We start from the raw sequence: 16,754 nt of genomic DNA, 5'->3' as shown, positions 1-16,754 counted from the left end.
TGGAGGCTGAGGCAGGAGAATCGCTTGAACCTGATGGTGGAGATTGCAGTGAGCCGAGATCATGCCACCGCACTCCAGCCTGGATGACAGAGGGAGACTATTTTGGGGGAAAAAAAAAAAATCATAACAGAGGAAACAAACATTGAATAGCTATCAAAATATTTTAAACATGAATTTGTGATCCAGTAATGCCTGTATGTCATTAATCTACCAAATAAGAAGATCTAGCAGTGGGTCCAACAGTTACTCAAAAAAAAAAAAAAAAAAAAAGAGTAGTATCAACATGGGACTGGGCGTGGTGGCTCGTGCCTACAATCCCAGCACTTGGGGAAGTTGAAGCAGGAGGACTCCTTGAGCCTAGAAGTTCAAGACGAGTCTGGGAAATATAGCGAGACCCCATGTCTAAAAAATAAAAATAAAAATTAGCTGGGCATGGTAGCACACATCTGTAGGCCTAGCTACTCAGGAGGCTGAGGCAGGAGGATCACTTGAACCCAGGAGTTCAAGGTTACAGCGAGCTATGATCATGCCACTGCACTCGAGCCTGGGTGACAGACTAAGACCCTGTCTCTAAAATTAACAACAATAATAGTCATAACAATAATCATAATAGTATCAACTTCATATAGAGTCCTTGATCATTAAGATAATAAATGCTCAGAACAGGACTTGCCATATAGAAGTCATTACATTAATGCTTGGTCTCTTACAGTCATTCCAAATGTAAATCCAGAAGATTGGGAAGATATATGGATAAAAAAAACCGAAGTTCTTGTTTGTTTGTTTTGTTTGTTCATTTTTGAGACAGAGTCTTGCTCTGTCACCCAGGCTGCTGTGCAGTGGCACCATCCCGGTTCACTGCAACCTCTGCCTCCCGGGTTCAAGCGATTCTCCTGCCTCAGCCTCCTGAAGAGCTGGGATTACAGGCATGCCCCACACCCGGCTAATTTTTGTGTTTTTAGTAGAAATCAGGTTTTGCCATGTTGGCCAATCTGGTCTCAAACTCCTGACCTCAAGTGATTAGCCCTCAGCCTCCCAAAATGCTGGAATTACAGGCATGAGCCACTGCGCCCGGCCAGAAACCCCAAAGTTGTTTTTCGTTTTTTGTTTTTTTGAGACAGTCTCGCTCTGTCGCCCAGGCTGGAGTGTAGCAGCATGATCTCGGCTCACTGCAACCTCGCCTCCGAGGTTCAAGGATTCTTCTGCCTCAGGCTCCCCAGTAGCTGGGACTACAGGCACCAGCCACCACACCCAGCTAATTTCTGTATTTTTAGTAGAGATGGGGTTTCACCATGTTGACTAGGCTGGTCGCGAACTCCTGAACTAAGGCAATCCACCTGCCTCAGCCTCCCAAACTGCTGGGATTACAGGTGTGAGCCACCATACCCAGCACTCCAAAGTTTTAAAGAAATGAGGCTCAAGGGAATTCCCTGGTAACAAGGGAATCCCAGCCAGAGGCCAGCACCAGATCCCATGTGCTGTGCAGTGAGAGGTGCCAGGCAGGGTGCGAACACCACCCTCAACCCCAGGGCAGGCAGGGAGACCGGGAAGCCTTGCAACCCAGGGGGAGCCCAGTGACTTTTGCTCACTCCCTCCTTCCCTGGCTTCCTTGTGCCCCTCGCCTGCCCGCTGCCAGTCTGAATGGCCATCACCTCCATGCCACCCATTCCCACGCATCCAACCTCTAGCCCCAGCCTTCAGGACTGCGGTCTCTGGAGCCCCCAAGGGCATCCCAGCCCCTCCCGCCTCTCCTCTTTCCAAGAAGATCACCGGTTTCTTTACTTTGCTTTATTGTTCGTGGGATGAAGATAAGGCCTTGGGCTTGAGGAAGTCATTGTCATATAGTTATAAACTGGGAGACTGGGTGAGAAGGCACACAGACGAAGGTCATCGCCCATCCTCCCTTTCTGCAGATGAGGTGGGACAAGGCCAGGCCCCTGGTTGGGGACCGGGATGCGAGGGCTCTCAGAGCTTGGAGAAGGTGACACTTTTCAGTTCCTTGTTCTCAGTCATGGCTTGGACCGACTTGGTGATGTCCTGGGTCTGCAGCATGCTCATGTTCCAGGACGCCTGGTACCGAGGGTGTTGGGAAAGAACGAGGAGACAGATTAGCAGGGGCCAATCAGGATGAAGCATGCAGCACCCTGAGCCTTGGTTGGTCGCCTGGGGTTAGAGGAGGGCTGTGACTGGTTGGAGCAAGTGCCTTACCACATAGTTGAGGCTCTCGGCCACCGAATGGTCACGGGAGTAGAGCAGGTTGACCTTGGTGCTCTGCACCGCCACGGGGCTCTTGCTGGAAATCTCGGCCGCCAGCGCTAAGGCAGCATCAAGCATGACCTCCTTGTCTGGGAACACCCGGCTGCAGCGAAAGAGATCAGGGACCGGGTGGGCTGGGAAGGGCTCTCTCCCCCAGCCTCCCGCAGATGAAGAAGTGGCCAGTCACAGAGGAAGGCCCAAGACCCCAGAGAAACAGCCCAACGGGAGCAGGGGACTGACCGCACACTAAAGAAATGACCTTGCCAAGAAAGGATGCCACTTGGAATTCTAGAGCTAGGAGGCAAGGGGACCCGAAGAGGCCTCCACCCCTCCAGGCCTGGCTGCCCCCAGCACTGAGCCACCAGGGCCATGGCTCTACCTCACCAGGCCGCAGCCCAGGGCCTCGTCAGCCATCATCTTGCGGGCGGTGAAGGCCAGCTCGTTGACCAGGCTACAAAGGGGAGTGTGCATCAGGAGGTGGCTGTCACCCCAGGGCTGCGAGATGTTCTGGGGTATCCCGCCCACACATCCACACCCCATGCACCCACCTCTGGTTCCCGATGACCTTGGGCAGGCGCTGCAGTGTCCCTACATCGGCAGCCAAACCCACGTCCACCTCCTGGGGGAGGAACCGGGTCAGTGCTTGGTTTCTTTTTTTTTTTTTTTTTGAGACGGAGTCTCGCGCTGCTGCCCAGGTTGGAGTGCAGTGGCGCAATCTCAGCTCCCTGCAAACTCCACCTCCTGGGTTCACGCCATTCTCCTGCCTCAGCCTCCCGAGTAGCTGGGACTACAGGCGCCCGCCACCTCACCCGGCTAGTTTTTTTGTATTTTTTAGTAGAGACGGGGTTTCACCGTGTTAGCCAGGATGGTCTCGATCTCCTGACCTCGTGATCCACCCGTCTTGGCCTCCCAAAGTGCTGGGATTACAGGCTTGAGCCACCGTGCCTGGCCCCAGTGTTTGGTTTCTACCCAATACTGTGCCCCTCACAACATCAACGTCCATGAAATTTCATGTTTACTGGAGAGTCCCGCCCCACCTTCACCCCAGGGACTTCTTCCAAAGTCCCACTCCATTACCCAGGCAGCTTCTTGACTCAGGCAAGTTCCTTCAACCTAGAATAGAGCCCACCTTCCCACTCACACGCCCTCCCATCCCTTCAGGGCAGCTCCATCTATCATGAGAGAGGTGCCCTCTTCACCCTACCTGAGACCCCTTTACTGAGTCCCCTGGCTCCATCCTGCCTCCCACCTTCATCCCTATGGCCCCAGGAGCAATCCCTGCCTCTGGCACCTGCCAGCCTCAACCCCACCCCATACCTTACCCATTCACAACTTCACCTCTTGACTTCCTCTACCAGTATGTCTTACTTTGTCAGGTTCAACTCCGACTCTTCCATGAAGCCCTCGGGGCTCACTCCAGGCCCCCCAACCCCACCCCACTGCCCAGCTCTAAGCAGGACCTCAGGAGGATGGCTCACCTTCACCTGGAAGAAAGCGTCCTGGGCACAGTACCGGATGTCACAGGCGGTGATGAGGTCCACACCTAGGAGGTAGAGGCCAGGGACGCTGAATGACCACCAGAACCAACCCCGCCTCCCAGGACGTGGGAGGGGGATTCCTCTTGGGACAGAGTCTGGCCCATGACAGAGCTGAAGCTGGATGCCAGTGGTCGCAGCGTTGGGGTAGCAGCTCGACCCGGGGAGCACCCGAGCAGGAGGACAGCCACAGACTCACCTCCGCCAATGCAGCCCCCGTGGACGGCAGCAATCACAGGCTTGGGGCACTGAGAGGGAACAGGAAGAGTGGGGTCAGGGCTGGCCCAGGGGAGGTGGGCATGGAGAGGGATGCCCTAGAGTCACCTTCTCGATGACGCTGAAGGTCTCCTGATATCGAGTGATGATGTCACGGAGGTACCAGCTGATCCGGGCCACATCATCTCCTTTGGGCTGCAGGATGTCTGAAGCCAGGTCCATCAGGTCAATACCTGGTGAGAAGGCGTGAGAGAGCTTGTCCAGGCTCCCAGGCCCCACCCATTGCCCCAACCAGGGGTCAGAACCCAGGCGCAGCAGGTTCGAATCCCCAAACCACCAAGGCAGAAAAACCAACTCACACAGGACTTGGTGAGGGATTGCATGTGGAGTGGGAAGGAAATAAAAGCCATTATTTGTAGAGTCATTACTCACTGAATCCTCACAACAACTCTACTAGCTGGGTCCTATTACTATTTGTGCTACCGATGGGTAAACTAAGGCACAGAAAGGTTAAACACTTGCCCAAGGGGTCACAGTGGCTGGTGAGTAGTGAGTGTGAATTATTTAAATTAACTCATTAATTTAAATAATTGATCTTGGAGACAAGATCTCACTCTGTTACACCAGCTACAGTGCAGTGGCACGATCAAAGCTCACTGCAGCCTCCAACTCCCAGGTTCAAGCAATCTTCCCACCTCAGCCTCCTGAGTGGTTGGGACTGTGCACAGGCTGGTCTTGAACTCCCAGGCTCAAGTGATCCTCCCGCCTCGGCCTCCCAAAGCACTGGGATTGAAGGTGTGAGCCACCATGCCGTGCCAGAGTGAGATTTTAAAATCTGGAACCATCCAATGGCTCCAGAGGCCATGCTCTTCCCCAAGATGCCAGACAACTCGAGACTCAGGGTCTGTGGCGTGAGCAATGGAGTCAATGGCGCTGCTGTTTCCTGAGATGAGAAACATCTCAGGATGCAGCAATTTCTGTGGTTCCAACTTCAAGAGGATCCCAAATCTGACCTTTCCTCCATCAGTTGTTCTCCATGAGCCCGCCCTGCTCTCCGTTTCCACCTGTGTCCCCAGTCTGTCTCCACACGCAGCCAGGGGGAGCCAGTGGACACCTGCTTGGATCAGACACTTTTTTTTTAAGACAGAGTCTTGCTCTTGTCGCCCAGGCTGGAGTGCAGTGGCATGATCTTGGCTCATTGCAACCTCCACCTCCCGGCTCAAACGATTCTCCTGCCTCAGTCTCCCGAGTAGCTGGGATTACATGAGCCCGCCATCACGCCCAGCTAATTTTTGTATTTTTAGTACAGATGGGGTTTTGCCATGTGGGCCAGGCTAGTCTCGAACTCCTGACCTTGTGATCCACCCGCTTCGGCCTCCCAAAGTGCTGGGATTACAGGCGTGAGCCACTGTGCCTGGCCCAGACCCTCTTTTTCCCGCCTGTCGCTGTTAGAACAAAATGGAACGTCCTTGTTATGACTACCCTTCGTGAACACCATTCACAACCTATTACTTTGGGCACACTGGCCTCCAACTGTGTGTGTGTGTGTGTGTGTGTGTGTGCACGTGCACGCGTGGACAGGGCTGCTGCAGTGGTACAGGACCTTCTCAGTGAGAAGGTGACCCGGAGTAATAGGAGGTGACCTGGAGTAAATATCCGGAGGGGGAGAGGGAGGGAGCCAAGGACCTTTGGGCTGACAACTATCCCTCCCTCTTCAACAGCCACACACTGACTCCTTCACTTCCTTCAGCTACAGCTCAAAGGTCACCTCCTCAGAGAGGCCCTCCCTGGCCAACCTGACTAAACAGTGGCAGCATCCCCTGCATCCTGATCCCACCTTACCTCTGGGCTGCATGGCTCCCTGTCCTATTGCTATGTCCTTATCTGCTTGAGGGCCTGACTCCCTTTCTAGAATGTGAGCTCTGAGAACACAGGAGTTCTTGTCTTTCTGTCCACTGCTGGATCCCCTGTGCCTAGAACAGGGCATGGCACACATGAGCTGCTCAATAGGTGACCAATATAGACAACAGTCCCCGTCCTCCTGGGGAGGCAAACAAATGAATAAACAAATATATTTTGGGGCCTCCCAGCACTTTGGAAGGCAGAGGCAGGAGGATCGCTTGAGGCTAGGGTTTTAAGAACAGCCTGGGGCAACACTGCAAGACCTCTTCTCTACAAGAAATGAAAAAATTAGCTGCATATGAGGCTGGGCGTGGTCGCCTGTAATCCCAGCACTTTTGGAGGCTGAGGTGGGCGGATCGCTTGAGCCCAGGAGTTGGAGGCTAAGATACGTGAGCTATGATCACGTCACTGCACTCCAGCTGGGGCGACAGAGGGAGACCCTGGCTCCAAAATAAAAAGTAAAAAGAAAAGAAAATGGCAGGACAGAGAGGTGAAAAGACAAGCAGAGGTAGGAGCCAGAGTTCCAAAATCCCAGCTCTGCCACTTACAAGCTGTGAGAATTGGATAAGTTTTTTGCTCTCTCTGGATCTGTTTTACCTTTAAACGGGGCTTTTAGCAGAACCTGTCTTGTGGACTCTGATTGGAATTAACTGATATGTTTAAAGTGCTTAGAAAGGGGCGTGACACACCGTGAGTGCTGCATAATTGTGGCCAACTTTTTCTTTCTCTATTTAGTAGTTCTACTCTATCACTGGTTCACGGCATGACCCACTGTTTCCTCTTTCTGGCCTTCTGGGTCTTGCTGCTGAAAAAAAAGATGAGACGGCCGCATTCAGCTGGGAGCTGAAAGGTGAAGGACCTGGGCCCGGCACAGCCAGAAAGGAGCCTCATCTTTCTGTTCTCAGACATGACCTCTATGAGAGCAAGGGGTCAGGAATGGGGGCTGCCTCCCGATTCCATGTCTCCAGCACCCAGGAGGGGGCTCTGACCCTGGACTGTGTCACTGAATGTTTGTCAAATGAATGAACAAATGAACAAAAGGAGGAACAGAGCGAGATGCAGAAAGAAAGGAGGCTGGGCGTGGTGGCTCATGCCTGTGATCCCAGCACTTTGGGAGGCCGAGGCGGGAGGATCGCTTGAGATCAGGGGTCGAGACCAGCCTGGGTAACATAGCAAGCCCCGCCGCTACAGAAAATGAAAAAACTAGCTGTGCATGTTGGTGCACACCTGTGGTCCCAGCTACCTGAGGGACTGAGGTGGGAGGATGGCTTATGGCTTGAGCCCAGGCTGCCACGGCTTCAGTGAGCTGAGATTGCTGCACTGCACTCCAGCCCGGGTGACAGAGGGAGACCCTGTCTTGAAAGAAAGAAAAAGAGAGAGAGAGAGAGAGGGCCTGGGACTGTCTCGGTCACGACTGGGTTCCCAGCACTGGGCTCTGGGCCCTGTGCAGAAATCAGTGTAGGAAATATTTTGCTTCTGGTTTACTCCTAAAGGGCCAACCTTCCCACGGACAACTACATACTCTGGCTGGACAAGAAACAAACAATTATCTGAAGGCACTGGGCAGATTCTAGAGGAAGTGACCACTTGGGAGAGTGGCAGAACACTCTCACGGTGTTTTTGACAACGGTTTTGAAAGCTTTCAGCCTGAGGGCAGACTGAAGTTGTGCTTGAAGAGCCACAGGATAGAGTCCGACGGAACCATAGCTGCCGGGAAGTGAGGGGGGATATTCCAAAAAGGGGAGAGCCAGAGCGAGGAGTTCCGAATTCTGTGTATCACCTCCGTCCTAATCTCTTGCTGGGAGATTTATGTTTTTGTTGTTGTTTTGAGATGGGCTCTTGCTCTGTCACCCAGGCTGGAGTGCAGTGGCACGATCACAGCTCACTGCAGTTTTGACCCCCTGGCTCAAGCCATCCTCCCACCTCAGCCTCCAGAGTAGCTGGGAGTGTGGTCATGCATCACACCCAGCTAATTTTTGTTAGAGACGAGGTCTCAGTTTGTTGCCCAGGCTGAAGAATTTTTTAAATCTTTTGCTGGGGGTGCACATATGGTTTGTAAATCAGCAAGAAGCCAGGCACAGTGGCTCACGTTTATAGTCCCAGCACACTGGGAGGCCGAGACAGGAGGATCGCTTGAGTTCAAGAGTTCAAGACCAGACTGGGTGACATAGCAAGGCCTCATCTCTACAAAACAATAAAAATAAAAACAGAAAAACCAAAAAAACTCATTCCAACTAAGCTACCAAAACAGGAAACTCAATATTCTTTGGACTTATATGATAGAATCCAGAATATCTACATCTTATTCCTATAACCCAACATCCAGGAAACAATCCAAACTAACTCAAAATAAAAAGAAACAGGGAAGTGAGAGCCTTTTTCTTTTCTTTTTTTTTTTTTTGAGACAGAGTCTTGCTCTTGTCAGCCAGGTTGGGGTGCAATGGCGTGATCTCGGCTCACTGCAACCTCCGCCTTCTGGGTTCAAGCCATTCTCCTGCCTCAGCCTCTCCAGTAGCTGGGATACAGGCATGCACCACCACACCAGGATAATTTTTGTATTTTTAGTACAGACAGGGTTTCACTATGTTGGCCAGGCTGGTCTTGAACTCCTGACCCCAAGTGATCCACCCGCCTCAGCTTCCCAAAGTGCTGGGATTACAAGTGTGAGCCACCGAGCCCGGCCTGACATTTTCTTTTTTTTTTTTTTTTTTTTTTTTTTTTTGAGGCAGAGTCTCACTCTGTCGCCCGGGCTGGAGTGCAGTGGCCGGATCTCAGCTCACTGCAAGCTCCGCCTCCCGGGTTTAAGCCATTCTCCTGCCTCAGCCTCCCGAGTAGCTGGGACTACAGGCGCCGGCCACTTCGCCCGGCTAGTTTTTTTGTATTTTTAGTAGAGACGGGGTTTCACCGTGTTAGCCAGGATGGTCTCGATCTCCTGACCTCGTGATCCGCCCGTCTCGGCCTCCCAAAGTGCTGGGATTACAGGCTTGAGCCACCGCGCCCGGCCTGGCCTGACATTTTCAAGAGAAAAGATAATAAGGAGACTGACCCCAAGATGACACAGATATTGAGATAGAAAACAAGGATTTTTTTTTTTTGGTAGTCTCCCTCTGTCACCCAGGCTGTAGTGCAGTGGCACCATATCGGCTCACTGCAACCTACACCTCCCAGGTTCACGCCATTCTCCTGCCTCAGCCTCCCAAGTGGCTGGGATTACAGGCGCCTGCCACCATGACCGGCTAACTTTTTTTTGTATTTTTTAGTAGAGACGGGGTTTTGCCGTGTTAGCCAGGATGGTCTCGATCTCCTGACCTCGTGATCCACCCGCCTCTGCCTCCCAACGTGCTGAAATCACAGGCATGAGCCACCGCGCCCGGCCAGAAGACAAGGATTTTAAATCTGTCATTATAACTATGCTCAATGGCAGGAAGAAAAACATACATGACAAAAAATATATAACTGACCAGGCACAGTGGCTCACGCCTATAATCCCAGCACTTTGGGAGGCCGAGGTGGGCAGATTACTGGAGGCTAGGAGTTCAAGACCAGCCTGGCCAAAATGGTGAGACCCCGTCTCTACTAAAAATATAAAAATTACCGGGCATGGAGCCGGGTGCATGTAATCCCAGCTACTCGGGCGGCTGAGGCAGGAGAATCATTTGAATCCGGGAGGCACAGGTTGTTGCAGTGACCTGAGATTGCGCCATTGCAACAAAAGCGAAACTCTGTCTCAAACAAAACAAAACAAAAAAATCACTGGGTGTGCTTTACAGGAGGACAGAGATGAGGAAAGAGTCAGTAACTGTGATCAGTGGAAATTCTCCCATCTGAAGAACAGGTCAGTGGGTCAATCCAAAGATTCAACTGACCTGTAACTGGAAATCAATGAGTGAGTTGCAGAGTTGCATGAAAGCATGTTATTATATTATATGCTGACACAGCTATAGACTGAGAGGTTAAGCATGTCCTTCATGGCCACAGATCCAGGATGGAAACCCAGACTTCAGAGCCTATGATCCCGTCGTGTTCTGTTGGACTAATTTTCATATTTGAATGTTTTAAATTAGGTCTCAAAAAAAAAAAAAAAAAAGAGAGGGCTGGCCATGGTGGCACCTGCCTGTAAACCTGGCACTTTGGGAGGCCGAGGTGGGAGGATCGCTTGAGCTCAGGTATTTGACGTTACAGTGATTTATGATTAGGCCACTGCCCTCCAACCTGGGTGACAGAGCAAGATCCTGTCTCCCAAAAAGAAACACACACACACAAAAACAGATAAAAGTGTAAGTTAGGGGTCGAAGTGGTGGTTCACGCCTACAATCCCAGGACTTTGGGAGGCTGTGGCAGCCGGATGATGAGGTCAGGAGAGGGAGACCATCATGGCCAACATGGTGAAACCTTGTCTCTACTAAAAATACAAAAATTAGCTGGGCGTGGTGGCCCGCGCCTGTAGTCCCAGGCAGGAGAATTGCTTGAACCCGGGAGGCGGAGGTTGCGGTGACTTCAGATTGAGCCACTGCATTCCAGCCTGGCAACAGAGCAAGACTCCGCCTCAAAAAACAAACAAACAAAACAAAAAGAACAGCAAAAAAAAAGTGTACGTCAGAAGCTGCTTAAAACCCTAATTAAGAAGCACTGCTCCACTGTCTATTGCCAGGAGCTGGGAAGGCTGGTAGGGTGTGTGAAGAGCGTCTGGTACCTGCAGTGAACATTTTTCCTGCACCAGAGATCACCACCGCCCGACAGTCAGCGTCTCTCGAAATCTTGCTGAAGCACTCTACCATCTCTCTGTGAAGCAACGAGTGAAGGGCTACAAATAGGGTGGGAATACCCTGCCCTCATGTCCATCTCCCCACAGGGTTCCACTCTGGCCCAGTCCCGCAGCCCCCGCCTCCCCGGCAGGCAGGCCTCCAGGATCTGCAGGTCAGACCTCCAGAAGGCCTTGTTCATGGCATTCCTCTTGTTGGGCCGGTTGAGCTGGACATGCAGAACATGTTTCTGCGCAGACGTCACACGAAGGGACTCATAGCTGTGGTCTGGGGCTTCCTCTTGTGCAGAGGAGCCAGTGAGGCGAAGGCTAATACTGGGTCCCGAGTAGTTGGAGGCTGTCAATCCTGCGGAGAAAGAGCCTTTGATGACCCCAGACTCCAAGACACAGGCCTATAGAATTAGGGAGCCCTTCAAAAGGGAGCACACGCACCCCTGAATTTAGGGGACTCGGGCCCTTCGTGACCCTGGATGGGCCTCCCCGTCCTACGTCCTACAGCTGCTGTTAACAGCGGGATACACCCCCATGTCAAGAGCTGACTCACGCCAGCTCAGTAGGTCGCGGAGTCTGCGAGAAGCCACTATCGCCGCCGCCATCGCCGCCGCCTTCGTCTACTGTGTTGGGACCGAGTAACCCGTCAATTAGCGGAGGGGGCGGGCACAAACGGCCGCCATGTTGAGCGAGGGCACCGATGCTGCACCCTGACAGGCAAAGACGCCGTTCTTCCCGCCATCTTTGCTAAGGGCAGCCGAGTTCCGGTTGCCTTACATAGAGCCAGGCTCAGAAAAGGACCCTTTACCCCAGTGGGAACCTGGCCTAAGAAAATAGCTCCTGCAATGGCGTGAACCCGGGAGGCGGAGCTTGCAGTGAGCCAAGATCTTGCCTTTGATCTCCAGCCTGGGCGACGGAGGGAGACTACGTCTCAAAAAAAAAAAAAAAAAAGAAAAGAAAAGAAAAGAAAATTGCTCCCGCTAGAATTCATCACACCGCTGTTTCATAATGGTGGCATAATTGGCGACAGCTGAAACGTCCAAGGACATAATGGCAGCAGAGCTTGTCATCATGCATGTGGATATATCATGTTAACTAAAAATTAAAGAAAACTTGCATTACTGTGAGTTTACCCACATAAAGGAATGAGTACAGATGGGCCAACATTAAGTGCTGACTGTATATGAACTCCCACCAGGAGGTCGTACTATTACCCACTATATACAGAGGAAAACTGACTCAGGCACGGGAAGACACGAGGTTCAAGGTCGCTGGGCTTCAGAAGGGCTAAAGCAAGGATTACATGGCTCCAGAATTCATGTTCTTAGGCCAGCGCGTGGCTCACGCCTGTAATACAAGCACTTTGGCAGGCCGCGGCAGCCGAATCACCTGAGGTCAGGAGTTCAACACCAGCCTGGTCAATATGGCGAAACCCTGTCTCTAGTAGAAATACAAAAATTAGCTGGGTGCGGTGTCCGGCACCTCTAATCCCAGTGGGAGACTGAGGCAGGAGAATGGCATGAGCCCGGGAGGCGGAGGTTGCAATGAGCAGCGATTGTGCCACTGCACTCCAGCCTGGGAGACACAGCAAGACTCCGTCTCAAAAAAAAAAAAAGAAAAGAAAAAAAGGCCGGGGGCGGTGGCGGGCACCTTTAGTCCCAGCTACACGGGAGGCTGAGACAGGAGAATGGCGTTAACCCGGGAGGCGGAGCTTGCAGTGAGCCGAGATCGCACCATCGCACTCCAGCCTGGGCGACAGAGCGAGACTCTGTCTCAAAAGAAAAAAAAAAAAAAAAAAAAAAGAAAAGAAAAGAAAAGAAAAAATGTTTGTGTTCTTAAAAAAAAGAAAAAAGAGGCCGGGCGCGGTGGCTCAAGCCTGTAATCCCAGCACTTTGGGAGGCCGAGATGGGCGGATCACGAGGTCAGGAGATCAAGACCATCCTGGCTAACACGGTGAAACCCCGTCTCTACTAAAAAAATACAAAAATCTAGCCGGGCGAGGTGGCGGGCGCCTGTAGTCCCAGCTACTCGGGAGGCTGAGGCAGGAGAATGGCGTAAACCCGGGAGGCGGAGCTTGCAGTGAGCTGAGATCCGGCCACTGCACTCCAGCCCGGGCGACAGAGCGAGACTCCGTCTCAAAAAAAAAAATAAAAAAAATAAAAAAAATAAAAAATAAAAAAGAAGAAAAAAAAAAAAAAAAGAAAGAAAGAAACTCCCTTGGTAAAAGCCAGCTACCCAAAGGCATAAAAAGTACTGTAAAACTGCTGGCCAGGCGGGATGGCTCACGCCTGTAATCCCAGCACTTTGGGAGGCCGAGGCGGGCGGATCACAAGGCCGGGGGATCAAGGCCATCCTGGCTAACACGGTGAAACCCCATCTCTACTAAAAATACAAAAAATTAGCCAGGCGTGTTGGCGGGCGCCTGTAGTCCCAGCTACTCCGGAGGCTGAGGCTGAAGAATGGTGTGAATCCGGGAGGCGGAGCTTGCAGTGAGCCCAGATGGCGCCACTGCACTCCAGCCTGGGCGACAGAGGGAGACTCCGTCTCAAAACAAAACAAAAAAAGGACTGTAAAACTGCTTCAGTGTGCTCTTTGGGGAGACATTGAGCAAGGCGGTGAACAGATGTCTCTGGGCCAGTGGGATTGAAGGAATTATCTTTCCTTCTTAATGAACCTGTCTCCTGTCTGGTTTCACAGACAGGAAAAGCAGGCTCTTTTGGACGACAGAACCATTAACTACCCATCAACAGTAGACTGTTTATACCATGGAAAACTCTGAAACCAGTAGACTGTTTATACCATGGAAAACTCTGAAACCTCTATGGAAAGATTAAAAATTGTGAGAAAAAATGTGAAGATGTAATAGAACATTTAGCATTATCCTTTGTTCCTTTGGTGTAAAAAAGAATAGCTGGTAGCCGGGCGAGGTTGTGGGCGCCTGTTGTCCCACCTACTCGGGAGGCTGAGGCAGGAGAATGGCTTAAACCTGGGAGGCAAAGCTTGCAGTGAGCTGAGATCCGGCCACTGCACTCCAGCCTGGGCGACAGAGAGGGACTCCGTCTCAAAAAAAAAAAAGTATAGCTGGGCTGGGTGTGGTGGCTCACGTCTGTAATCCCAATACTTTGGGAGGCCGAGGCGGGTGGATCACGAGGTCAGGAGATCGAGACCATCCTGGCTAACACGGTGAAACCCCGTCTCTATTAAAAATACAAAAAATTAGGCCGGGCGCGGTGGCTCAAGCCTGTAATCCCAGCACTTTGGGAGGCCGAGACGGGCGGATCACGAGGTCAGGAGATCGAGACCATCCTGGCTAACACGGTGAAACCCCGTCTCTACTAAAAAATACAAAAAAACTAGCCGGGCGACGTGGCGGGCGCCTGTAGTCCCAGCTACTCAGGAGGCTGAGGCTGGAGAATGGCGTGAACCCGGGAGGCGGAGCTTGCAGTGAGCTGAGATCCGGCCACTGCACTCCAGCCCGGGCGACAGAGCGAGACTCCGTTTCAGGAAAAAAAAAAAAAAATACAAAAAATTAGCCAGGCATGGCTGTGGGCGCCTGTAGTCCCAGCTACTAGGGAGGCTGAGGCTGAAGAATGGCGTGAACCCAGGAGGCTGAGCTTGCAGTGAGCCAAGATCTCTCCACTGTACTCCAGCCTGGGCCAGAGCGAGACTCCCTCTCAAAAAAAAAAAAAAAAAAAAATTAGCGGGGCGAGGTGGTAGGTGCCTGTAATCCCAGCTACTTGGAAGGCTGAGGCAGGAGAATTGCTTCAACCCAGGAGGCAGAGGTTGCAGTGAGCCAACCTTATGCCACTGCACTCCAGCACTTCAGCCTGGGTGAGAGAGTGAGATTCTGTCTCAAAAAAAAAAAAAAATATATATATATATATATATATAGCTGGACATGCACAGAATATGGCATATGTATATAGTATCTCTGGAAGGAGACTCAAATTGCTAACAGGAAGTGAAATTGGATGCTAGGAGAGAAACTGGTAAAATTCACTTTTTATCACCTTGACTGGTTTAAAAACAATAAACCCTACTTGATTTTATTTATGGCTGCAGATGACTGTAATTTTTCCTTGTCTAGAGATTGTTTGAAACTTCCCATAGTGAAGCAAAACTTGTTCATCTGCTAAATGACACTTTTGTGACGTCATTAAATGTTAACAATGTAAGGCCGGGCGCAGTGGCGTATCCTAGCCCTTTGGGAGGCTGCGGCCAGTGGATCTCAGGAGTTCAAGACCAGCCTAGCCAATATGGTGAAATACCATCCCCATTAAAAATACAAAAATCAGCCAGGCATGGTGGCACACGCCTGTAATCCCAGCTACTGGGGAGGCTGAGGCAGGAGAATCGCTTGAACCTGATGGTGGAGATTGCAGTGAGCCGAGATCATGCCACTGCACTCCAGCGTGGATAACAGAGGGAGACTGTTTTGAAAAAAAAAAAAAAAAAAAAATTCATAATAGAGGAAACAAACATTGAATAGCTATCAAAATATTTTAAACATGAATTTGTGATCCAGTAATGTCTGTATGTCATTAATCTACCAAATAAGAAGATCTAGCAGTGGGTCCAACAGCTACTCAAAAAAAAAAAAAAAAAGAGTAGTATCAACCTTGGGCTGGGTGTGGTGGCTCAGGCCTACAATCCCAGCACTTTGGGATGTTGAAGCAGGAGGACTCCTTGAGCCCAGGAGTTCAAGACCAGCCTGGGAAACACAGCGATACCCCATATCTAAAAATAAAAATAAAAATTAGCTGGGCATGGTAGCACACATCTGTATGCCTAGCTACTTGGGAGGCTGAGGCAGGAGGATCACTTGAACCCAGGAGTTCAAGGTTACAGCCAGCTATGATCATGCCACTGCACTCGAGCCTGGGTGACAGACTAAGACCCTGTCTCTAAAATTAACAACAATAATAGTCATAACAATAATCATAATAGTATCAACTTCATAGAGTCCTTGATCATTAAGATAATAAATGCTCAGAACAGGACTTGCCATATAGAAGTCATTACATTAATGCTTGGTCTCTTACAGTCATTCCAAATATAAATCCAGAAGATTGGGAAGATATATGGATAAAAAAAAACCGAAGTTCTTGTTTGTTTTGTTTGTTCATTTTTGAGACAGAGTCTTGCTCTGTCACCCAGGCTGCAATGCAGCCACACCATCTCAGCTCACTGCAACCTCCACCTCCCAGGTTCAAGCGATTCTCCTGCCTCAGCCTCCTGAAGAGCTGGGATTACAGGCATGCCCCACACCCGGCTAATTTTTGTGTTTTTAGTAGAAATCAGGTTTTGCCATGTTGGCCAGTCTGGTCTCAAACTCCTGACCTCAAGTGATTAGCCTGCCTCAGCCTCCCAAAGTGCTGGAATTACAGGCATGAGCCACTGCGCCCGGCCAGAAACCCCAAAGTTGTTTTTTGTTTTTTTGAGACAGTCTTGCTCTGTCGCCCAGGCTGGAGTGCAGCAGCATGATCTCAGCTCACTGCAACCTCGCCTACCCGGTTCGAGGATTCTTCTGCCTCAGCCTCCCCAGTAGCTGGGACTACAGGCACCTGACACCACACCCAGCTAATTTCTGTATTTTTAGAAGAGACAGGGTTTCACCATGTTGACTAGGCCTGTCGCAACCTCCTGAGCTCAGGTAATCCACCTGCCTCAGCCTCCCAAACTGCTGGGATTACAGGTGTGAGCCACCATACCCAGCACTCCAAAGTTTTAAAGAAATGAGGCTCAAGATTTGGTAACAAGGGAATCCCAGTCAGATACCAGCACCAGATCCCACGAGCTGTGCAGTGAGAGGTGCCAGGCAGGGTGCGAACACCACCCTCAACCCCAGGGCAGGCAGGGAGACCGGGAAGCCTTGCAACCCAGGGGGAGCCCAGTGACTTTTGCTCACTCCCTCCTTCCCTGGCTTCCTTGTGCCCCTCGCCTGCCCGCTGCCAGTCTGAATGGCCATCACCTCCATGCCACCCATTCCCACGCATCCAACCTCTAGCCCCAGCCTTCAGGACTGCGGTCTCTGGAGCCCCCAAGGGCATCCCAGCCCCTCCCGCCTCTCCTCTTTCCAAGAAGATCACCGG

At 51.3% G+C, this 16,754-nt stretch overlaps 1 protein-coding gene across 2 annotated transcripts; it reads right to left on the bottom strand.

Moving 5' to 3' along the window:
• Positions 1-1,773: 1,773 nt before the first annotated feature.
• LOC104676874 (delta(3,5)-Delta(2,4)-dienoyl-CoA isomerase, mitochondrial) lies at positions 1,774-11,370 on the bottom strand. 2 transcript variants are annotated; one of them, XM_030912925.1, is made up of 10 exons: positions 11,216-11,369; positions 10,834-11,017; positions 10,603-10,691; positions 4,116-4,240; positions 3,991-4,039; positions 3,735-3,799; positions 2,805-2,875; positions 2,636-2,707; positions 2,209-2,359; positions 1,774-2,070 (listed from the first exon to the last, which is right to left on the bottom strand). In XM_030912925.1, the coding sequence occupies exons 1-10, from the start codon at positions 11,265-11,267 to the stop codon at positions 1,966-1,968; spliced, it is 963 nt and encodes a 320-aa protein (XP_030768785.1). In that variant the 5' UTR covers positions 11,268-11,369; the 3' UTR covers positions 1,774-1,965. The 2 variants fall into 2 exon arrangements, with proteins under 2 accessions (XP_030768785.1, XP_030768786.1); XM_030912926.1 differs by lacking the exon at positions 2,636-2,707 and having other exon boundaries at positions 11,216-11,370.
• Positions 11,371-16,754: the final 5,384 nt, after the last annotated feature.

Source organism: Rhinopithecus roxellana, chromosome 12, assembly GCF_007565055.1.
Source record: "Rhinopithecus roxellana isolate Shanxi Qingling chromosome 12, ASM756505v1, whole genome shotgun sequence".
In the NCBI taxonomy this organism is placed as follows: domain Eukaryota; kingdom Metazoa; phylum Chordata; class Mammalia; order Primates; family Cercopithecidae; genus Rhinopithecus; species Rhinopithecus roxellana.
The sequence above is the reverse complement of the archived record's forward strand: the minus strand, read 5'-3'. Positions and strand labels throughout refer to the sequence as shown.